This window comes from Bemisia tabaci, chromosome 4, assembly GCF_918797505.1.
Source record: "Bemisia tabaci chromosome 4, PGI_BMITA_v3".
Lineage (NCBI taxonomy): Eukaryota > Metazoa > Arthropoda > Insecta > Hemiptera > Aleyrodidae > Bemisia > Bemisia tabaci.
In genome coordinates this window covers 36,543,149-36,567,108 of record NC_092796.1, presented here as the reverse complement: position 1 = coordinate 36,567,108, position 23,960 = coordinate 36,543,149, and the positions used below count along the sequence as shown (strand labels likewise).

At 40.7% G+C, this 23,960-nt stretch overlaps 2 protein-coding genes across 2 annotated transcripts in view; both read right to left on the bottom strand.

Moving 5' to 3' along the window:
* The window catches only part of LOC109031527 (ATP-binding cassette subfamily G member 4), a 71,925-nt gene extending 62,959 nt beyond the window's left edge, over window positions 1–8,966 (bottom strand). Inside the window, exon 1 of the mRNA XM_072299776.1 lies at window positions 8,812–8,966. The gene's annotated coding sequence lies outside the window, so the exon portion shown is untranslated. The remainder of the gene's footprint in view (window positions 1–8,811) is intronic.
* Window positions 8,967–11,753: 2,787 nt separating this feature from the next.
* Window positions 11,754–22,123, bottom strand: LOC109031551 (inhibin beta E chain). The gene is made up of 5 exons (XM_019043128.2): window positions 21,757–22,123; window positions 17,839–18,108; window positions 16,721–17,101; window positions 15,006–15,312; window positions 11,754–13,675 (listed from the first exon to the last, which is right to left on the bottom strand). Exons 1-5 carry the CDS (start codon window positions 21,815–21,817, stop codon window positions 13,516–13,518), a joined length of 1,179 nt encoding a protein of 392 aa, XP_018898673.2. The 5' UTR covers window positions 21,818–22,123; the 3' UTR covers window positions 11,754–13,515.
* Between the last annotated feature and the right edge of the window lie 1,837 nt (window positions 22,124–23,960).

Here is a 23,960-nt window from a genome sequence, read left to right as displayed (position 1 = left end):
TTTTTTGAAAAACAGCTTATGACATCATCAACCGCAGTAGAAAATACCGTGACTTCTTTCACCCTGGTTTCATCCGTTACATTTAGCAGCCGGTGCAAATGTGTGTAACACTGATTGATGAACCCAAGGTAGATGAAACCATGGTATGCATTACCCTTGTTAATGAAGTCGTAAATCATCCTATGGACGATGTAACCGTTCACATGAGACTTGGATACATGGAATGTGAACTCATTATTTTTTGCTAATTTATGAAAACTTGAACTGTCAAAAAATGATTCTACGACTGGCGCAAAGAAGCCATACCGTCGTGCTATGGAAAAACGCCGTATAGACATTCGAAAGTTGCCAAAATTCCTCCGATAAAATTTACATTTTAAGAGAAAGTTACACATAATTTGCCTTGAAATTTTCAGATATTTTGGATCAAAATGCGAACAAAATTGTCCGAAAAATTGGGAGAAAAATATTCTCCATTTCCCCAGTAAATGTGCACTTTTTCAAAGGAAATTTGAAAGGTTCATACGGCGCTTTTCCTTAGCACGACAGCATACCTTACAAATATTGCTGGAATATTGCTGTTTCACCTTAACTTTCCCTATCTATTCGCGACTTCGGACCCGAGCGCATGACTCGAAGCGCACTGCATCGCCTCATCCTGCGCCTTGCAGTCTGATTCTGAAAAGTGCATGGGTGTCAGGAAGTGGACGACGATAACAGAAGCATTTCATCAGAGCCTAACTGCTTTTCGAGTTGAACCCTGCTGTACACATGACTCCATGCTCTCCACGGCTCAAGTCAAAATAGATTAACGTCTTTTTACACGAACGGGGATTGATGACGGGGGCGACAGGGTGAGGAGGAGGCAGGGGCTGATAAAAAGGCGAAAGGCGAGTCAATAATTCGTTTGTGCGCGTTTTCATCATTATGCGATTCCGACACGTGAAAAGCCACGTGTTCCTCGACGCTTTCTCAACTGGACGCATTTAAATCAGAGGAAATTATGTCTATTATGACATGAGCTTTGTCATGCATGTGTTCTTATGGATCTCAGGGCTCTTGTCAGAATGGGTATAGTTCTTTTTTACTTAAATACGTCCAATTGATAATTACCTAAACCAAATTTACATTGGCCGAGTGAATCTGTCTGACGGTGAAATTTTCCTTGTGACGTTGAAGTAGACGATTTGACCACAGTAAGCTGTATTAAATCTACTGGTCGGCAAGTTTTGGATTATTACCAATTTTTAAACTTTTCCAATTGAGCCACAGGGACCGGAATGAGGTCGGGAAAATAAGCCATCTAACAAAAAAGAAAAAGATAACTCTAATTGTTTAAAGATTGTAAACGTTGAGCGAAATGCAATAAAATAACTTCGCAAATTTATATTTTAAGGAAATCGGAACAATTTTCCTATACAAATCTGACAAATAAAAAATATGTTTGACTTTTAGGAATCTACATACACACCTCTGCCTTTAATTTGCTGAAACTATTAAATTGGTAATTTTAATCAACTATCAAAGTAATTCCCTCACATTTAACTCTGAGTCTACGTAGGTATCTCTCTTTTGTAGTACCCAAGGCATATTCAATACTCTCTTGATAACTATAATGAGAATTAGATGAGTCTCTTCAAAGAACAGGACTATACAGTGTACAGGGAACTATCAATGCGAGCAATCGGGGCTGTCTATAGATGTAGATTTTCTTTCTTTCTTAGAAATGTTGCATCAGTATCACGCAAAAGTGTTTTGGTTATTTAAAACAAGTGTCTATACCTAACGGCACAGCGAGGACAGAAAAAAAGGCAAAACGCCTTCAATTCTTCGTGTATGCAACACTGACATCCTAAGAGCACGAATAGTTGCATCCAGACGTTTTATCGTTTAACGACGTCAACGAATTCCATGCCAAGTTTCCTGCGTTTCGAAAGGGGAACGGCAACGCAGTGGTGCAGGGGGCACGGTCCGCGGTGCATCGACAAATGGGGGTCGGGTCAGCATTCCATCACTTCCCATCTGATAAGGCCCTGGACAAATTGCCACGCAGGCTAATTGCACTGATAACTTAGCGCCACGCATTGTGCAACGGTCCGCAGCGAAAATAGACCAAGCCCGAATTTTTCACCCAGCCAAGGTTTCAAGATGTTGTCTTCGATATGGTTTTTGTTTTTCTCGGAAATAACACGCATACTGACTTACTTGGCAAAAAACCACTCATTTGCAATAGATCCCTACTGACCTTGCGTGGTTATAATTATTGGGGCAGCATTTTAATCTATTCGCTCGCACGGAATTTCTTGAGTGTTTACATTTAAATACGCCCATTTTTCCCACCAAACTGGCAGCTCTGCCTTTGTTTTGCGCTGTGCCTGGCTTCTTATCAAGCGAAGCAAAATGCCAAGGTCCCAACGCTGTGTCGCTCCATGGAAGAAAGCATAATATTAGTAGTAATAACTTTTCCCCATACGAATCCGATGAAAGTCCATTGTTTTCTTCACAATGCACCCAGAAAAAAGAAGTAATAACATATAAAAAAAAATAATAACAATAGGAAATGCTTGTCAATCCGATTACTTGCTGATTAGAGCGAATCCACTATCATCACTGCAGTGATGTACTTCGCACATTGAGGAATGCACGGAATTCGAAGCAAAAACTTTCCTCAATACGATTCGGATGAAAGTCCACTATTTCTCCTGACAGTTTTAAAATAACATCCTTTTAAAAAGAACCACTGATTCGCTTGAACTTGATTTGAAAAAAACTTCATTGTCATTTTTGAAATCGTGCACTTTGTTCAGAGAGTGGAACATCATATTGGAATGAGTATCTAGTTTTTTTTTTTTTTTTTCAACAAACCTGAAGAAGGTTCAATAATTATCCACCTGCTTAAGTGTCTCATGGGGCTAAATAATAAATAAGAAATGCAAAAAAAAAACTCCCGGATGATTGAAATTACGAATGTATCTCGAGTGAGGAAGTTGAGTTAGATTTCTGTATGTTGAGAATTGCTCATTTAAAGTTGAAACATTTTATGAAAGTTCTTCATGAAGCGGCCTCTGTTGTTCAATACCTCACAGAACATGCCGTAGACTGGCTGAATTGAAATTGACCAATTTCAATTTTTCGAAAATTTGATCGTTCGCGGAATGAGGGACTAAGGCAAAAAAACTAAAATTTGTTTTAAAATTTTTAATGTAGATACTCAAGGATTGAGATTTGTATTTATGACATTTCAGGAGTAAAATTTAAAAATTTTATTCCAATTTTTCAATTTTATCAGAAATACTACTCCTTCTATTTGTCTACACGATGTACCGTAATGATAAATAATGTCCACGGCATAATTTTAACCATTGTCATCATTACGGAGATGCGCATCAAATCTTCACTGCAGCATTTAATCGAGGTCAGAGAGTTGACATCTCTTTCTGCTGAATTAGAGGTTTTCGGATGTCAGAATCTAAAAGGTGACCTCTGTCACTCGTCATTGAATTGTGTGAGATTAATCACTTTTACAGCTATTTTGCAAGTTTACAAAAAGTTGTATTTGTTATATTCAAAAATAGGTCAGTTGTTGTTTCTCCGAATTTTGCTTTCATAAATAAAGTTGATAGATCAGCAAAGAATATAAAGATGACTACCCCTAATAATACATCTTTAGATTGCAGTGTTTTAAAATTTACTCTCCTATTTTATGTTTCCAAAGAGCAAGGCGTCAAATAACCAAATAATCACAATTTTCTCTGTAAATTCGCTTCTTGTCGAAAGAGATATTTCAATGTCTGAAGGATCATACGACGTTTTTCCTTAGCACGGCAGTAACAGGGATGGAATATTATTATTTTCAATGGACCACTAGAAAAGGTAAAAATTACATGATACATTGGCATTCTGATGCATAATTCTCAAATAGAATTTCACGTACAACACGATTCTTGCATCGAAAATTACTGAAATTAACTCCTATCTAAGATGATAACATTTTTATTTCACATTGGCTACGGGAATTTTGAATTGTCCGGTCACAAGAAACGCAATTCTCTACGAGAGTCAAATCGCGCCTCACAACAATTTTGGCAGGCTTCTCAATTGACCATTGTTCCTTTCCCACCCCTTATCGTTCAAAGTGTAAAGAATTTGCTAAAACTGAGCCAAAGCGTCAATATTGAGGTTGCCAGATTTTCATATCGCAGGGATTGTCATGGTAAAGTTCAGTGTGCGATTTGGATATCATACGTAGACGATTGTGTTTCCATGGGCGGCAGTTTGAAGTCACGTGTTAAGAAACATTAAATATCTTAGAAGTTAATTTCAGTAATTTTCGTCGCGAAAGTTTTGTTCTACGTGGTTGGTTAGGAATCATGTATCAGATTGCTTAACTTCGTACCTTGTCTATGGTCCATTGTGCACTAGTAGTGTAAAAATCAACAAGATTGGTTGACTACGAATAGAACGAACGAACATTTTTTCAGTTTTTTTTTTTTTAAGAATCTTTTTGGTGAACCTGTTACTTTCCATTATCATTTTTAAGAACTCTTGACAACGCTGGAACGGTGGCTCAATGGCCAATTAAACGTAAGCGTGCCGCTTTAGCGACGCGTCGCGTCGCGCTGTGGTCGCGTCGTATGCCGTCTCCTTCCGCTGCTCGCGTGTGCAAGTAAATAGCCGTGAGAAACTGTCGAAAAAAGTGAAAAAACAACAGAAACCGGTAGTTTTTTGCTCGGCCGCGTTCACGTTCATCCTGGACAGGCGGGCACTCAGCAGGTGTCGACAAAGCTCGCAATTACCCACTTGTTCTGCATATCGATGGTGAAACTACCAAATGGATGTATTTCTGCCAAACGGAACTATATGCATGAAGACATGAGCCCTGAGATCCATAAGAATATATGCATAACAGGACTCACGTCATAATGCACATAGTTCCGTTTGATAGAAATACGTCCAAATCACAGATCTTACTTCGCTGCGTTGCAGAACTTGCAGCTCGCCTGTCGTGGTATTCTTCCGTGATGGCAAAAGGAACCGTGACTATATCGAAATGGCGAAATCGAGTTTCTCTCAAAATTCGTCTAATCTCTTTTAGATAAAATCACAGAAATTGCTAAAACAGCAAAATTTGTCTTGTTTGTAGGGGAACGAGATATATTATGAGAAAGCCGTAAGTGCCCAAGAACTGACATGACGTAGTTTCGGACAAAACAGCCGTAAGGAGCATGATTTTTCCAGAGAGCCGATGAAAACAGCGTTTTATGTAAAACATTGCCGCCCCCGCCTTTTTCAGACAATTCCTAACCTGAAAATAATGTGTTTTTTGTGTGTCCAAAACGCAATCACTGACTCAAGATCAATAGGTCCCGGGTTCGGATCCCGGTACAACATAGTCAAAAGTGTGCTAAGAGTGTTAGACACAAAGCCATAAACCAGCAGAAGAAAGGGGAAAAAACTCAATCATGGACGCATGCAAAAGATAGCACTTGCGGCTTTCTTGCCTAACATGAAAATAAATAATACCAGATTTTTTACCAATTTCACTATGTAACGCCTTTGCTGGTTTTTATTTTAATTTCTTTTTTATTTTTATTTCTTTTTTAGCAGTTGATAATGTGCCGTAAGCTACCCAAACGTCCTGCCTTTATATTTTGTATTTTAGCCTTGATTCCGCTTTTTCCTTTGTTTTCCATTGTCGTTTCCATTTCGGGCTGATTTTACATTCTCTTTGTTTTCCACTGAATAATACCCTTTTTATATAACTAAAATAAAATTGGTCGATTTTTAGTAATCCAAACGATTTCCGCGAGTCTTTCGGATGGTTGGCGGCAATTTGACGAAAAACGAAGGCTTCTTCCAATAAAATTTTCCGTACAGACGCTAGTGAGCCCATTTTTCAAAACTTCATTTTTTCACTCACTCTTTCGCTATGAGTAATCTGCCCCGCGCAAATAAAGTAGGGTCCTCTGAATGGCGCACTGTGGCATCGACACTCGAAACAACGGTCGTTCCACATGAAACGGAGCATACGCTGGCCCTGACCGACTTACTCCCGTGAATTTAATCTCTGATCAAGATTATTCCGATGCATTACGCCAATGAAAATAATATGTAAAGGTTTTCTTCTCTATTTGTACTTTTTCATTCCTCAGCTCCGAGCTTTTGCCATGAGAAAACGGACACTCTGTAAAAGGCCCGTATGTTTCTTGACCGATAGCCGAGCCTACTTCATAATTCGTTGAGCAGATCCGTGCCAGTGGCGTGGCGTGCTTTGCGATATATAGATTGATAGGCGATTTAAACCTACGGAAAAGGATCGATAAACAGGGTGCTCGAAAAATCGATTCTTGAGCGTAGTCTTCAATGGGAACATATCGATAATCGATCATTCATGCCTCGCTACTGACCGTGCCAATAACTCGTGATGTAACGCGGAGGCTTTTGCCGCAGATAAACAGCGCGATGATTAAGAGCGGCTCGAAAGGTAGCTAATGATACATCAGTGTTTCTTGTCAAAGGTTCCGAATCCTAGATACATACGTTGGGTTATTCAACCTGGCCTCAGATTAAATGTGCATCTCCTGATCATTTGCCTTTTCAAGTTTTTAAATATATTGTGGCTCAAATCAAGGTACCTAATAGAGACTTTATTTAGAAGGTATGAACTAGAATCAACGTAGCTACATGCCACGTTGCCTACTTTACACTTATATTTAAATTTTAATTTGTAAACATTTTTTTTTAACAGAGAGCTGAACATAACGTAATATCTGGATCTTGAAACATTCTGTAAAATTTCCTTAAGATTATAAGAGGAATTTACTCGCAAAATGTTAAGTCACAATAATAATTTGACAGTAAAATTATCAAACTATGTTTCTCGTTTGCGGTAATTGAACATGTCCGCTTCTATTTTATTTCCTCGAAGGGAAACGAATCAATATCATCGCATTTAAAGTTTTCACAGATTTTTCTTTGCACAGAGAAGAAAACTGGCGAAAACTGGAAGAGAATTGGCGTTGAGCAATTTTCCGTTTAAAAAATGAAGTTTAACAGGAACTTTGCAACGTCGCAAACTAAGATACACGGTCTAGTAGTTTTACCCTCGGATTGCATAATATGTTAGGATGGTAAATGAGAAATAGAAAGAGTTTTAGTTCGAAAGAAAAACAAAAACAAACGTAACACAAACTCAAAATTTAAATTCAAAACTTTTTTTGAATTTTTAATTTGAAGCCGATGTTACGTTTGTTATCGAGTTTCTTGCAACCAAATAATTATTCTCTACTTGTTAAGAGAATCATCAGCAGAAATCAGGCAACGTCTGATGTGGTTACGCGTATTCTGATTAAATTCTGATTATTCTGATTATGTCCAATTTGATCCTCTGCACAGTAGAGCGAGTCAATCAGAGAGGTAAAACTTAGATTGGAAAATTTAGAAACTTATATCCTCGTTATTTGTACAAAACGTTGAAGTTTAAAAGTGGCTCCATTGTTTTCCTGGTTAAAGTTATTACAAGGAGCAACCCTTAATGCGAAAAGCAAAATATTAAATTTTGCAGTTTTAGCAAAAAAATCATGCCCAGCCTCTCTCACTAGTCCGATCCACTGTACTCCGTATGCATTTGAAAACTATTATTAATTGCCTGGAACTCACGTCTGCCATAGTTGTGAATACGATAGTTTATGCCCCCTTAATTTCATCACTATGCACTCACGTGAAGCAACCGATTCAGGGTGTGCATTACAGACTGATGATAACACGGTGGAAAATGCTATAGTAGGTGCTGGTATAGTAGGTGCGCATGTGGCAACATGGTAGATAAAATCTATCATCGTACCGTACTTGAGGTGGTATATCCGCTACCACTGGTCGATTTTGCCGACCTCTTCCCAAAAATGTCTCTGAAATAGCGCACATCGTCCCATTTTCGCGCGGAATTTTGGGAGAGTTCGCTGAAAAGTGAATCTGCTATGTTCTTTGTTGATGGAGGAAATATGCAATATTGATCAAATTTAGGCATTTTTGAGAATTACAGACAGCCACCCTTAGAAAATTGAGTCTCCTCTCTGCAACTTCTGCCGCATCCCTAAAATTTTTCCGAGGTAACATCCCTACATCGTTTCTAGCTCGCAACTTTCGCGGAGTAAGCTGAATGGTGAATCTGTGTTGTTTCGGAGTACGACCTGTGTACCTGAGCATTGAGGAAGTCGACAATTTTGGCCAATTTTCATGGATTCCAGCGCATTTTTATTGATTTGTAGCAGCCTCCTCCTGTTCTGAGTAAAATTTATCTTTGCTCGATAATTTTGGCCCCCTTGTTCATCAAATTTGACTGGAAGCCACCTTTACACCGTAATTTGTGCAAGGTTCGCTGAATGATGAAACAGCGTTACCTGTTCACGGAAGAAACCCGCAATTTTGATAAATTTAAGGGCATTTCTTGAGATGTTTAGGAACCTCTCCCCCCTCCAAGTAAAATGCCCTCTCCTTGCAACTTTTGCCATCCCTTTTTCGAAAATTCGCCTGAGATGCCACCGTCACAATTTTTTACGCGCAATTTTCGCAAAATTCGCTGAGTTGTGAAACAGTGTTGTTACCTCTTCAAGAGGAGTATTTCACAGTTTCGATAAAGTTTGTTTGATTTTGGGGCATTGTTTGAGATTTTTAAAATCCTCCCCCCCCCTTTCAAGCAAAGTCTCCTCTGCATTTATGACTTTTGCCATCTTCGTCTGAAATGCCACCCCTACGCCGTTTTTGGCGCGGGAATTTCGCAAAGTTGGCTGAATGGTGAATCTTTCGTGTTACCTGTTTATGGTAGAATCCGCGGTGTCGTGGTGCGTGCGAATCGGCGATATCCACGGGCGCGAGACACAGACGGGCACGGTCGGGCCGACTCGGCAAAACTGATCAAACGCCGCCGGGGCAGTCGCCCGTAATCAGATGATTGTCAAAGGGCACAGGTCACCGCCACGCTACTGTGCGTCGCACTCGGACCTCTTATCTCCCTGTAGGGCTACTCTCCCACGGTGCACAAATAACAAATCTTTTGGAGAAATTGGATCAAATTTGGAAAGTTTAAAAGCTTGCATCTTCAAAACGAAACTTAAAAGTTTTTAAGTCGTTTCATCGGTTTGTTCGTATAATATCATTTTAAAGGCACCCCTTAAAATGGACTGCGAGACAAGGTATAAAAAGTATTCTGACATATCGATGGCCAAAGTGCAAAACCGCCCATCGCCATTGCAGTGTTTCAAAATCTCCGCTACTATTTTATTATTTCAAAGTGAGAAAAGCCAGTTTTATAGCTTTAATTGTATACATAATTATTTGCTCGCAGAGAAAAGAAAATCAAGGGAATTTTCAAGAAAATATACATTTACTAGCTCTATAAGAAAAAGTTAAAAAAGATAGGAACTCACCAACGTCGCAAACGGAGAAGATTGATTTCATACTTTAGCCGTCAATGTTTTCTATTCAATATTTGCGTAACTTTCAAATTCACGATTTGTGTAACGAAAGTAACTGAAGTTAACTCCAATCAAGAAATTGCCGTTTTTATGCAACATTGATTACATAAAATCTGAATTTCCCGCTCACAAGAAAACCCAGAGTCTACTTAAACAAATCGCGCACTGCAGGGGTTTTGGTTTCTCAATACGGAGCGTTACCCCTCCACCCTAAGTTGTTTAAAGTGTAACGTGCAATAGTTAAGCCGAAGCGAAGATACTGAGGTTGTCATATTTTATACTGCAATAATCGTTTCGGTAACGCTTAGTTTACGACTTAACTCAGGTAGAATATGGTTTTTCTTTATGAATGGGAAGTTTTAATTAAATGTTCGAACTTATGCATCATGCATGCACTTTTGTTGGGTAGTTACTTCTTAGAAATTTTAATTGCGCGTGCAAATCGTCTCCCTCGTGAAGTTTTGATGAGAAAAGACATTCTACTCTTTCAGTGATCCATTATGTCGAAATTTACAATTATTTCAGTCAAAAATTTCCCGTCCAACCCCTCTAATCGTCTCGCCCTACTGTGCGCCGGGGCCCGCAAAAACCGCGTAAATCCGAAGGTGATCTAGTGACGAAGCGTGGATCATCGGCTGTCAATATTTTCCCATCTAAAGCTATTGAAATAATCGATTAGTGAGGACTGATAATCGACCCTTTTCCACAGGTTTAGAAAGCAGTCAATCGATTCGTCGCATAGCACGGCGATATGCTACTGTGGTCACTCCGCGTGGTTACGCTACTTTCCATCAACACGGCGTTTTTCTGATCCTCTTCTTTGTCTCGTTATCGGTAGTGAGCGTTGTTTTCCCACGGCGCGGCGATGGCAATCAACCTAAACAAATACCGCGAAGTTCCGTAACGGCTCAATTGAAGATACGAAATTCCAGCATAAGGGTCGTTCATTACTAATTTCACCCTGAAAATCCCCCCCCCCCTCCCGTCTCTCTTGTTTTACTAGTTTGGATCTTCCCTGGATGATTGCGTCTAGCCATCCTTAACTTAACATCCTCCTCTTTTTTTTGAGAATTCCTGCTTTTTAAACTAGCATTTTCGAAATTTAATTTTTAAATTTCAGCAGTCCGCTCTTTCTAAATAATGAGTTGGTTGTAGTGAGACCCAAGTTTGACTGTCCTTTGCGTTGAAACGCGGGGAGAGGTCGGGAGAGCTGGCCTCTGGCTGTGGACGTGCAGGACGTAATGAAATAAAAAATAAAAACGCAGAGAGAAAATTACAATAGGAGGATGATTTAGAAATCACATGATTCAAAAACGCTAGGTGTATTACTTTCCAATGGAAAAATAATGAAAAGCATTAGAAAAATTAATGACATTAATTGCTTCATACGGGTTATTGGATTGGATTCAATGTATCTGGGCCGGATTATAAAGAAAATAACCAACTCTCATTTAAAGAATTAAGATTTAAGGTTTTCCTAATTGAAAAAATAAATCAACATTTTAAGACATCTAAAAGTGGAACGTAGCGTAGAAGCTAAAGTTGCGGGATTTTTGTTAGTTCATTTGCTAGAGATGTCTAGTCGTAGAAAAAAGTTATTTCAACCTTTCACTCGTAACATTATGTCCTAACGTCTCGGTGGACGTTAATAACTTTACATTTTGAATAGGAGGAGAAACATCAGCAGGAAATGTTGAAAATATTGAACGCCTTCGATCCAGTGAATACGCCAAACTCGATGATTCACAGGTAAGACATGTTGCTCGCACTAAAAATGAAGGCGCTGGGCAAGTGCAATAAGAACGTATAGTACCGGAGCATGACATTAGTGCTCTCTATGCTTACAACAATTGCCGAGCGCCTTCATTTTTAGTGCGAGCAACATCTCTAACTTGTGAATCATTGTGTTTTGTGTATTCACTGAATTGAAGGCGTTGAATGCTTTTAAAGTTTCCTGTTCGTGTCTTCTATCCTAGACTCATGGTATAGTTATTAACATCCACCCTAAAACGTTAGGACCTACTGTTAAGAGTAATGAGATGAAATGGTGACATTGATCCTTTTCCATCGGTTTGAAAAGAAGATCTTTCGATTTATCGCAAAGCCCAACACGCCACAGATGGGCACAAAAAGAAACTAAACGACTCCCAATTGATTTTAGGACACTAAAAATTTTTTCGTCAAAATTTCAACACCCGATTTCTGTGTCCATTCATACCGCTCCTGAGGGCAATACGGCACTGTTATAAAAACTCAAAATAAACCTGATGAAATAGAGCATTAAAATTTACAAGTATGGCTTTATTATAACTATTCGATATGTACATATTAATCAATAAAAACACTAAGCAATATAATATAGTTCAACTGATTTCAGGTAGGAAAAAATAAACATTTGTATGGAAAACTAAAACTAAAACCAGTTCTTTCCTGGTTAATCATCCTTGATCTAATCAGAGATCGACGATCTTCCCAAGTCTACTGAAAACTTTGGACATGAATTTTTAAATTTCAATTTCAGAAATAGTAATTTTGGTTTAATCCGTAGAAAAGCAACAGTCAAATCCAGCGACTTCATAGATTTGTCTCGATTTGATTTTCTATCTTTTAAGAGAGACATATATTTTGTCAACGAAGGAATATTTGAGTACACAACTTGAATTGTGCCCTGCATTTTCATCGATGTTAAAAGTCTGTGGACAGTATTAATTACAAATTCTTGCAGACAAATCGCGGCAGGTATCCTGAGCCAATAGTTCCATGTTGTGTCTAAAGACGATCTTTTTGGAATCCTACCCTTTTTTAGTGGTCCATTAAACAAGAGAACAATGTTTAGTAGCCTAACTATCTTTTTGACAGAGTCAAGGAGATACCTTCCGCTATTAGCTCTTGGTAACAGGTGGAAACTTTTACTTTCAGGGATTCAACTTTCCTTACAAGCAATTACTAGTTAGCAACAATCATCATCCTCATGTTGACAATTGACAATCTACGAGCTTCGGGTGACGTAATGTGTCAAACAAGTTTACCAAATTATGGCTTTTTACTAAATATAATGCTCAAAATCCACCTGGTAGGTAGGTCAACAGTCCGATGTTGGAATCACGGAAGTAATAGCTTCCACCATTGCCAAGATACCAATATGGGTCTCTTTTTGTCTCTGCTTCTTGACTGTCGAAAATGGTAATTTTTGGACCCACCATGAGTTTTCTCAACTCTACGTTTTTTTCTCATTGAAAGTCTAATTTTTATAGAATGCATCGTAATTTGGTAATTTTTTGTCTCTTTTTGGTTCTAAACTGGCCCAAACATGGGTCGTAAGACCTTCTTTGGCGGAAAATATAATTATTGCAAGTTTTCGTTCAAATGCCGAAAAATCCGCATTTTTCACCAAAATCGGCCCTCAGACCCATATCTAGATCAGTCAATTAGACCTAAAAAGAGACCGAAAATGACCAAGCCATAATGCATTCCGTAAATTATAAATCCTCAATAAGCAAAACATTGTAGAATTGAGGAAATTCTGCTATGGTGGGCTCAAAACGGCCCTTATCGGCACCGCCTCCTCATAGCCAATCGACAAAATTGGTAGGATAAACTATATTATTTGTACAATCACAACCTCTACGCTACTGCTAAATCCAAACTGGTAGGCTATTCCAGAAGTATTGTTGGTTTGCACGAAAATTATCGAGAATGATGGTTAAACTCATCAACATATTTTCCTGAAATTAAGTGTCGCTAGCTTGCAAGAGTCGAAACAAGTTTGCACAGAGAGAATGAAATTGCTGATTAAACAATTTTGTAGTTAAAAAAAGTGTCCGACATGAATCAGTGTAGATTTTACAATAAAAATATGCTAATTTGACCACCTCCGTGATTAAATTAGCTTTCCTTTATTGTAAAATGCACATTTGAAATGTGTCGAACATATTTTGTAATAAATCAGCAATCCATTTTTTTCCGTGTGTTTAGGTTGCTCAAGAAACCGTGCAAAATGGCGCAAAATTTATGTGGTTCGTGGAACGATGGTGGATGGCTTTCATCTACATCCGCACTGGGACACGGCCAAAGTTGAAACTCGCTCCATGGAGATGATGCCCGGGGCTGATTCGATGAGAACGGCCACTGGTCGATAGGCAATTGGCACACAATGGATGTCCGGATGGTCTAGCTTCGGGTCGCGGGCCTTGATAATCGTCCTGCGCACAAACCAAACAGAAAGTTTTCAGAATTAATAAGACAAGGATCTAATTGGACGTATTTGTGCGCTAATCGGAATCAAAAACGAGTGGGAAAAATGGACCGCGTTAAACAGAGAGGAACCAAGCCACATCGGCAATTTCCAAATTTAATTGTGCGATTTAATTTTTTTGCATGAAAACGATTGTGCGGATTTTCGCGCAAATTCCAGTGAATTTTCTCCATAGTTCGACTAAAATTCCTCAGAATTTTTAAAGGAATTTGCACAAACGTTGTCTCGTAAAAAATTAAATTGCCCAATGAAATTCGGCAGTAGCTGATGTGCAATCCAAATGAGGTTTGCTCTTATAGAAAGCTGTATTAGAACCAATGTAAAAGTGGACGTGACACCCTTTGGAGCGATGGAAAAGCGTGGGATTTTACATTCTGTAAAACAGGACCACGTGCCAAGTAGATACGGCACTTAGAGCTCATGAGCCGTGGACATGTGAAAGGAGCGTTCTGGGCAGAGCTCATGAGTTGAGGGCGACCGCGGCAGCGGCTTCGTCGTCGCTGACGTCACTGGCGCTTCATAATCCCCATTCATTCTTACCGGCCCTCAACTAAGGAGCACACTGGCACACCCCTTCTTTTCCACTCGGCTCTGGTTCCGTTTACCTAGTAGAAATACTTCCAATTTTAAAGGAGTTTGGTGGAAGATAACGAGGAAGCATCTTTGGATTTGAGTCTATCCTCATACATTCGCGGTTTTTTGAAACGATATATTCATATTCCCATGGAGCTTGTGGGGAATTGGCCATTAGACTTCGTCTTTTTTATATATTGTTCCGTGTAAAATAAATTTTTGTGGAAGAGCGGCCAAAATAGACCTTCCGTATTTCTAATATTTCGCAATTCCAACGATACCAATGTCATTCCAATTAAAACGACTTATACTCCAGGGCTTAGGTAGCTTTATGTCACCACGTGATAAACACTGTATCATGACCTATATGCATTTTACACAGTGGCGAGGCGTGAATGATCGATTATCGATATTTCCTCATTCAAAGCTGTATTAAAGAATCGATTAGTCAGGAGTTCATTGCGAACACCCTGTTTCTCGATAGTTTTGCATAGGTTTAAATGGCAGATCAATCGATACATCGCAAAGTACGCCACGCCACTGATTTTACACTAAACTGAATTTCTCAACGCTGGTTGTTTCTCACAACGCCGTTTGCCGGATTTGGCCGTTATTCCACCTGACTCAATTCTCACCACATCCAATCAGCTGCCGCCTTAATAATGACGCCACAGCTCACCTCCAAACTCAAAAATTTGACTCACCGATAGTAATCTCTAGCTATGGCATTGGACGAGGCGTTGTAAGTGCTGTTAAGGAGGGGCACGGGACAGTCTCCGATGCAGTAGTTGATCGGAACGAACTCCGGTCGGATGAGCCACGACCAGCCGAGTTCCTCCTTGCTGGGCGCCCATTCTTGGAGCCTGCAATTGCACGATGGCGATGATGATGACGTCACGGGGGTCGCCGTCGTTGTCGTTCCCCGAGTCGAAGATGATGACGTCACCTCGCCGGCCTCGGCGCTTCGTCTCCTCCTGCTCTTGCTGCGCAGGGCCCCGGGCATGTCAATCGCTGAAAAGCATAAGAATGTGGAGTCAGTGAACTCAGTAAGATGATATCCATGGCCAAAGTGCGGAAACACGTATCTCCATTGCGGTGTTTCAAAATTTCTGCCCCTATTTTATTTTTTTTAAAGAGAAACAAATCAGACAACTTGTTGACTTTTGTCTCCGGCAAAAGTAAAAAAATCATTTTTTTTGGGGGGGGGGGGGGGAGGGCTAAACGGGGGCCACATTTTGAACGATCGACAAGCTGCTTCCCTTGTGTGAGAAAGATGAGCAATCCGAAATGCAAAGGAAAATTACTTTTTACTTCAATTTTAACGCAATCAATTTCTAAAAGATAGATATTTTTTCTTCCCTTCAATTTGGCGATAGGCAACTTGCACAACATTTCCATGCAGTAGCAATAATTGAAATCCTCCTTGCTATTAGGAATTGCAATCCCTGGCTCATCCATAAAATAAACTTAAGTGCATAGGATAACAAATGGTACATACGTTCAGTTTTCTGAACCGAGCCATGAATCGTAGCAATTGCAAAATGAAATCCAATTCCATCATGTAGTTGCAATTTATTGGAACTAATCTCCTTGGGTTCCTGGCAAATTTTATAGACGAAAATGTATTTCAATCCAGTATGGAGGCATGAAAGATCGATTATCTATATTTCCCTATTTGAAGCTATGGTAAAGAATCGATTATTAAGATTTTCGTTGCCAACACTCACTGGGAAAAAAAAACACATTGGATCTAGAGTCCAGACTCTTAAAAACATCGACAAGAAAAAATACTCTTGATTTAATCAGAATCTAGCTTAAATCAAGAACCAAGCCTCTTAATTTAAGCGGATTTCGTTTTGATTCAAGCAAAAATCCGATTAAATCAAGAGTATTTTTTCTTGCCAATGTTTTCAAGAGTCTGGACTCTAGATCCAATGTGTTTTTTTTTTCTAGTGCCCTGCAGCCTGATTGTTGAAATGTTTTGTTTGTCGGATCGACATAGATGACATAGGTTAAAAGACGGAGCGTGATTGGTCGGCTATGTCTTATCGCTGCTTTATCATGCCTTTGTCAGGTGGAATGATCGACATACTGTCGGAAACTTAAGAGGTGCCGTTAGCTTGTCGAGAGGTCAACCCAACATAAGACACGACAAAGCAGCGAAAAGACATAGCCGACCAATCACGCTCCGCCTTTTAACCTATGTCATCTTCGTCGTCCCGACAAACAAAAAATTTCAACGATCAGGTTGCTGTTCATTGATCCTTTTCTATAGGCTTAAATGGCAGATCCATCGATATATCGTTGAGCACGCAAAGCCACTGCTTCAATCGCAAATCCCTGTGGCATGAAAGAAACACACTCTAGCCCTGTCCATCCATTGATTCCTACCTTTAAGGAATTCCAACTTAGTTCATACCTGATAGCTCCGGGAAGGCCGTGGACACCAAAAGCGGTCCCCTCTCACTGCCCTGGAGCTCGACGACATCGGAGACGGTGATGCGGCTGTCCCCTTCGGGCTGCGTGACCAGGGAGAAGCTGAGACTCTGGTTCCTGTAGGAGTACTTGACGAACTTGGTCACGTTGAAGAGGAGGAAGTTCTTGTTCCAGTCGACCCGCGTCGAGTTGACGAAGACGTCGCCGCGGTAGTGGAGGTTGTCCGAGAGCACGGCCGTCACCAGGGGATGCTGCGTGATGTTCTTCAGCGTCAGGATGAACCACACCGTCCGGTTCTTCCCCAGAGCCCGGCTGTACTCGTTCGGCACCGTGAAGTTTATCACTGCCAGGTTCCTGAACGTCCCTGAAAATGGTCATCATTTGTGTAAGTAGCACTGCCCAAGGAGCACAGAGCAATGAAAGTGTTGGTAATATGACAACAATTTCCAAAGATAAATGTCCAAAGTACAAAAATATCCAAAGTCAAAAAAAGTTCATGTCTAAAGCACGTTCAAATATATCTGGGATTGCAATAGCGATAATATGACCAAAAACAAAATTGCCCAAATGTAACTTCATTTGACAAAATTATACGGGTCATACGCGCATTAAGCAACATATTTCAAAGAAGTCAAGAACAAATCAGAACAGAAGCCTCGAGCTCATCCAGTGGTATCAAAAATTTAAAGATGAGGACGATATTCCACGATACTGTAGAAGAATAGCCTATTATGTTCGAGTTAGCAACGGGCCGTAAGACGAAAGTGATGAGGAAGTATATGGAATTTATACGAACAGGTAAATGGGAATATTAATCATAGTAATCAAACACTTGAACATTTTTTATTTTGGTATTGTCACCGCCATAGGGCATTCTGGATACTTGGACATTTTTTACTCATGCAGGGATTTTTTTCATATTGGACATTTCAGGAGGGGGGGGGGGGCATGCCACCATGCCCTTGTAGTCCTTCCCCTCCTGCATCCACCACTGGTCTCCATGAGACTCAGTGGTCCCACGCTCCCTATGAAGGTACTTTAGTTCGGAGTAAGGTATTTTCCCCGTCGATGGTCATAGATGAGTAACTGAATGGCTCATACCGACGGTGACTGAGTCCGGAGAGAGAGACTTGGCGATGGGGGTGAAATCCTCCTGTCCGGTGATCCGCAGGGCCCGCCCGCGGGGGGTTTCATTCTCAGCCTCGGCCAGGAGCCTCATCGCCAGGGGCACCGAAGGGTCCTCTACGTCGGGTGCCTCCCACCCTGCCTCCTCCTCGGCTGTCCTTCCATCGGCTCCCTGTCCGACCTGCCGCGCGGGTTCTTCTGCTAGAAACTGGTAACTCTTCCCGATGTGCTCGATATCTGCTCGTCCTGGAAAAAAATTGACAAATAATTCAACGAGGATTTTAAAAAATCGAAAAAGTCGAGACCATTACAAGATTTTTTACGCCCTCTCTTCGCACAACAGTGAACTGAAAATCACTTGCAATTTATTTTTTAGACGCTGAAAAGGAACCTTTTCGTCAAAATGTTGTAATATTATAAATGTTCAAATTTCCTTTTTCTCAACTCATCGAGACAAAAATCACTCTTCCGAAACTTTTTCCATGAAAACATGTTGATGCCCAAAGTGCAAAACCACGTATCTCTGTCTGCAGCTTTGCAGACTGCCTGTTTTACTTATTTTTTCTCTGCAAAACTAGTCCACGCAATTTCTCGAAAACTTCCTCGATTTTTCATCTCTGTAAGCGGATATTCTGTATAAATTTCAAGCTATAAAGTTGGCTTGTTTCTCCTCGAAAAAATAAAAAAGGAGCGGAAAGTTTGAAACACCGCAATGGAGATACGTGGTTTTGTACTTCAGCCTTCGATATACTGCGATCAATATCCGATCGTTTTTCCCTTATGCCTCTGTTTTTCCGTTACTTGAGCAGCAGTTCGCAATTCATTCCTGGAATGGAGGGTTTTTCTTAACAATGTGGCAACGTTTTCAAATCAAATTAGATGAAAAAGGTTTTACAAGGAATTTTTAGCGCTATTGTTTTGCTTTAAAGCTTGAAATCTTTATTTTTAAACCTGCATCATCTCCAGTACCGGTAATATTATAGCATCATGTTGAGTAAGAACACTTGATTTTTTCCTGATACGTGAATTAGGGCGCCGACAGATGTAATGGTGTAAAACTGCCCTAGTCAGCGTTAAGCCACACTCAATCTATGAAAGCATTCTTTTTAATTTCCGTGACCAGTCCTAACATCTAACCTCATTGAATGTAATTTTGGTTTCAGTTTTCAGAGAATCGTTGAGCCACTCCGCATGTGTCAAATTTGAATTCCTTGTTTTGTAAATACTTGTACAAAGTAGGTATGCGACCAGCGTTGCCAATAGGAACGTAATATTCCTCCAAGAGAGCTTCATCTAGAAAATTAGTTATGAGTTTTCTTTATTTCTGAGTAATATTCTTCAACAACTACAAATATATATTGGACAAATATCTAATAAAACGATGCAATATTTGTGGTAATTTTAAATCCCATACCTAATTCTGATGCGTGCTTTTTCAATCGAACTATATGAACATTTCATTTAACGGATAAAGAGAAATGAATCTACCTTGCGGATGAATTAACATAATCATAGTTCTGAGATATTATCAAAATTTCAACGGTAAAAATCTATCTCCATTTTCAAAATAAAGTTTCATGCTGAAGGACTGCCAAAGTTTGACATAAAATTCAAGTGACCCTCTCGCAGGTCGGAATAACTTGTTATTTGACCTTTCCTTACAGAGAATGCCAACGGACATGTGTCATTACCAATAATTGGTGAAATGCATGATTTTTGATTGCGATGTTTCAAAATTTCTACTCAAATATTTCCTTTTTCCCGAGAAGCTGGAGAGAGAATCTGAAAAGGGAAGAAACTTAACATGCATTCAGTGCAAAGACTTCAAGTGTTGAAAAAACACTTTTCTGCTCATAGTACCTAAGGGAAAACGTTATCATATGTATCGATTCATTTTTATGCAGCTAATTTTCCTAGTAGTAGATGAGGACCTTTTCATGATTTGGACGTATTTCTACGGAACAGAATTATGTGCGGGTGGGAAAGATGGGGTATGCTCGAGCTCATGGTGAGCTGGATAAGAAACAATGTAAAAGTGGGCTTGATTCCTTTTGAAGAATTGGAAAAGTGGGAATTTAAATTCACCAAACGGAAATATGTGCCAACTGTACGCAGAACTCATGAGCCGTGGGCATGGCAAAAGTGCCTTGAGGACAGGGCACATGAGTTAAAGACCACCAATATCACCATGGAGGAACGCGTCGCAGCGGCGGCTTCGTTCCCGCTTACGTCACTGGCGCTTTATAACTCTCATTCATTCTTACCGCCCGAGAACTAACGAGCAAACCCTATTTTTTTTACCCGCGCCTAATTCTGTTTGGTAGAAATACGTCCGAATAGAGTACATACTATTTTTCCCTCCAATCATAATCGGGCACAAAATACGAATAGACGCTATTAGTGCCACGTCACAGTCGGTATCGATTGTATCGAACTGGATCCAAACAATCAAACATAACCTCATCTTGACACCTCCCTCCCAGAATTTCACAGTCAAAAGCCAAGAAACTGGAGTGGCATAGGAGTGGCCTAAATCATGGTGGCCCTCGTGGGTATTTTCACCTTTCTGAAACTGCTTTATCCCGTCAACTTAACAATGCGGGAACGTTCCGCGATTAAAAGAGCTGTCTCTAACACAACTTTTTTCTCAAACTGGGCGAATTATCTCTGAAATTCTTCAGTTTCATATTGAATAGTAAGGTTATGTTTGATTGTTTGGATCCAGTTCGATACAATCGATACCGACTGTGACGTGGCACTAATAGCGTCTATTCATCTCGGGGTTCGGAAGTAATTTTTACACATAACCCTCTGGATTACGTCACATATTTGAATTTTAAGACTTCGTTTCGGTGATGTTGACTCACAACATTTCAAGTTTCCGGTGGATTATTTGGTCGTATTTCTACCGAACAAAAGTATGTGTTGGTGGGAAATATGGAGTGTTCTCGTTAGTTCTCGGGCGGTAAGAATGAATAGAAATTATAAAGTGCCAGTGACGTAGTCGCCGCCGCCTTCGCCCGTTATCCGCCTTAACTCATGAGCCCTGTCCACAAGGCTCTTTTGCCATGCCCACGGCTCAAGAGTCCCGCATACAGTTCGCACATAATTCCGTTTGGTGAATTTAAATTCTCATTTTTCCAGTTCTTCAAAAGGAATCAAGTGCACTTTTACATTGTTTCTCATCCAGCTCATCGCGAGCACCCCCCAGCTTTCCCACCCTCACATAATTCTGTTTCGTCGAAATAGTGCAAATTTAAAACGTTTTTCAAAATTAAACTAACTGCTTAGGCGTTTGATAAAGTACCTGATTTAACCAAATCCATGCGACGTATACATAAAATTCATTCATGGAAGAGAATTCTCCAAAGTAATTTACACCAATCACACCCTGAAAGGCTATCAACGGGCTAATTGTTGAAATTGATAGACAAAGCTATAGACAAAGAAGACATAGGGGGTGTGGAGCGATCCTATTGGTTGAAATGGGTGGTTATTACAGACTGAGGGGGTAAATGATGGACTTACTGTTTGGTCTCTCGTAAGTTGCCGCTAGTAAGTCTATTGCCTACGTCCTTTGTCCACTGCAACCACCCACCTCCACCAATAGGATCCTTCCATATCCTTTTTGTCTTTTTTGTCTATCGCTTTGTCTATAATTTTCAAAAATCAGCCCGCAAATCGGAGTCTTCTTAATACTTCTCTCTACCAGAGGCGAACCCAGCAACTTGGCAACACCGGATTCCTTCCATTTAAACCTATGTTGAAAAATCGATTCTTGTCGGAGCACCTGATCCCTCAAAGAATCGATATATTTCCATAGGTTTAAACGGAGGAAAACAATGTTGCCAATTCGCCGGATCCGCCAATGCTCTCTGCAAACGACCTACTAACCTCTGCGGAATCCAGCGACGACAAGACAGCAGACGGCCAGGAGAAGGAGTCTCGCGTGCATGGGTACAGGAGACTTGAACGCTGGACAGGAAACTGAGAGGGGCTCGAAAATCGGGGTATCCGGGCGACGCGACGCTGGAGAAGGGATCAGGGATCACATTTAAAGCGCGAAGAGCATGCCGGAAGGAAGACTGGATGGTCGACGATCCCGCGGAGTTGAACGACACGGAGGAAAGGAGGAACTCGGGACGGAAAGCGACGAATTCTGAAAAGCGGAAAACTGCTGAGCTGGGAAAGGAATCACGCTGTTGTTGACACTGCGCTCGGGTTCCGACTAACTCGGCTCCAGCCGGCGCTCGGACGGGGGCTCCGCGCTTTTTGAAAATCGCCTACGCGGCGGAAAATCCGAAAACCATCTCGCGAATGCCGGCCCCGCGTCGCTCTTTGGACTGACCCGAATTCGGCGAGCTTCTGCTCAGGCGGCTGCGTTGCCAATCCATGCTGAGAGCTCGGTAGAAATTGAGGAGTTGTGTAAAAAAAGAGCCTCATTTGCACCGAATTCAACAGAGATCAACTGCGGGCAGATTTTTGAAATCGATAGATTAAGCCCTGGACAAAAAAGAATAATCACAGAGAGAAAAAAATCAACTTTGCTTTAGCTTCTACCGGATGTGGTGGAGTGTAGGAAAACATGTCGTCTGGTAAAGGAAGAATGTGGGAAAGTACAAAAAGAATGTGGTGAGGACAGTCGCCGGCTGAACCCAAGTGCGGATCGGAAAGGTAATAAAAAATCATCATCCACTGAATGTGCTGAGGTCCAGATTCTGGTGCTCTGCGCTTTTTTTTTCTCAGTGAGGGGAAAATGTAGCGATCCTCTTGGTTGAAATGGGTGGTTGCCAGTGGTGTGGGGTGCTTTACAATATATCGATTGATCTGCCATTTCAACTTATGGAAAAGGATCGATAAACAGGGTAATGCCAACGGACACCATGATAATCGATTCTTCACCACAGCTTTAAAAGGGAGAATATCGATAGTCGATCGTTATAGCTCCTCGCCACTATAGTGGTTGCTATAGACTAAGAAAAGAAATGTTGGACGAATATAGGAACTCTCAAAGGATGCCGTTAGTTAGTCTATTACTTACCTCCTTTGTCTATTACAACCACCCGCTTTCACCGTATTTCACCGCTTTCATATTTTGAGGAATAATGATCTAGATGAAGTTTTAAACTTTATTACAGTCGTACCTACCTTTTTTCCTGTCGAAATATTGAGGTTACCAAAAGAATTGAGAAAGTTGGGAACCAAACTTACTTGTGAGTACAACCTTGCTGTTCAGGGAGAAAGAAGACTTCCACCCATTTTTCTTTTTACCTCAATGTGACCCGCAAGCCAACGTCAAGAGAGCAGCAAATTTTGTCGCTTTTGTCGCTGATGAGGACTTGAGATGAAAAGGAGAAGTCCTCAGCGCGGCGCGGCGGTTGGCATGTAACACATATTAGCACCCGCAAGACTGCATGAATACTTCACGCATTGCGTCAAATACAGTGCGGTCAACAGCGTAGCGGTTGACGTGAAACGCATAGCGCCTACCAGACTTCATGAACACTTCACGCATTGCGTCAAACATAGTATGCGTTCAGGGGCGGTCGGCGTGAAATGCATAGCGTCTACAAGACTGTAGGAATACTTCACGCATTGCGTCAAACACAGTGCGGTCAGCGCGGCGCCGTGGCGGAGGTTAAAATTATTATTAAACCACATTGATGTTTTTTCTTGCATAATTTTTACGTTTATTTCTTACAAATGGAAGGCCTTGTTCACACAGAGATAGGTTTACGGAACTTAACCTTCAAGCAAAGTTCCGTGAACTTTTGCTAGTAGTGTTGACAGGGCTTCCACAAAAAATTAGGCAACACGAGTAAACGTGTCTTATGCACCCCTCCCCTCCTCCTCCGGCACGTTCACTTGATGGTTTTTATTGATTTCAAAATGAATGAGAAGGGGGCGGCAAAATACAGGCGGCTCATGGGCGGCAAGTAGGTAAATCCGGCCCTGTAAAATACAGTAGGTAACTTTGAAGTACATTTGAACCACATTTTGCATTTAGAACATACATTCAGACCCAATCTAGAGACAAAATAAGCGTTATTATTATCTCAATAGGGATGTGTGATTCCATTGTTACCAGACAGTGTTGA

Coding starts and splice junctions, on each gene's coding strand:
- LOC109031551 (XM_019043128.2), bottom strand. CDS start 21,817: ATGCACGCGAGACTCCTTCTCCTGGCCGTCTGCTGTCTTGTCGTCGCT. Junction 18,109..21,756: donor CGTCGCTGGATTCCGCAGAG/GTTAGTAGGTCG, acceptor ATTTTTTTCCAG/GACGAGCAGATATCGAGCAC. Junction 17,102..17,838: donor TCCGGACTCAGTCACCGTCG/GTATGAGCCATT, acceptor GACCATTTTCAG/GGACGTTCAGGAACCTGGCA.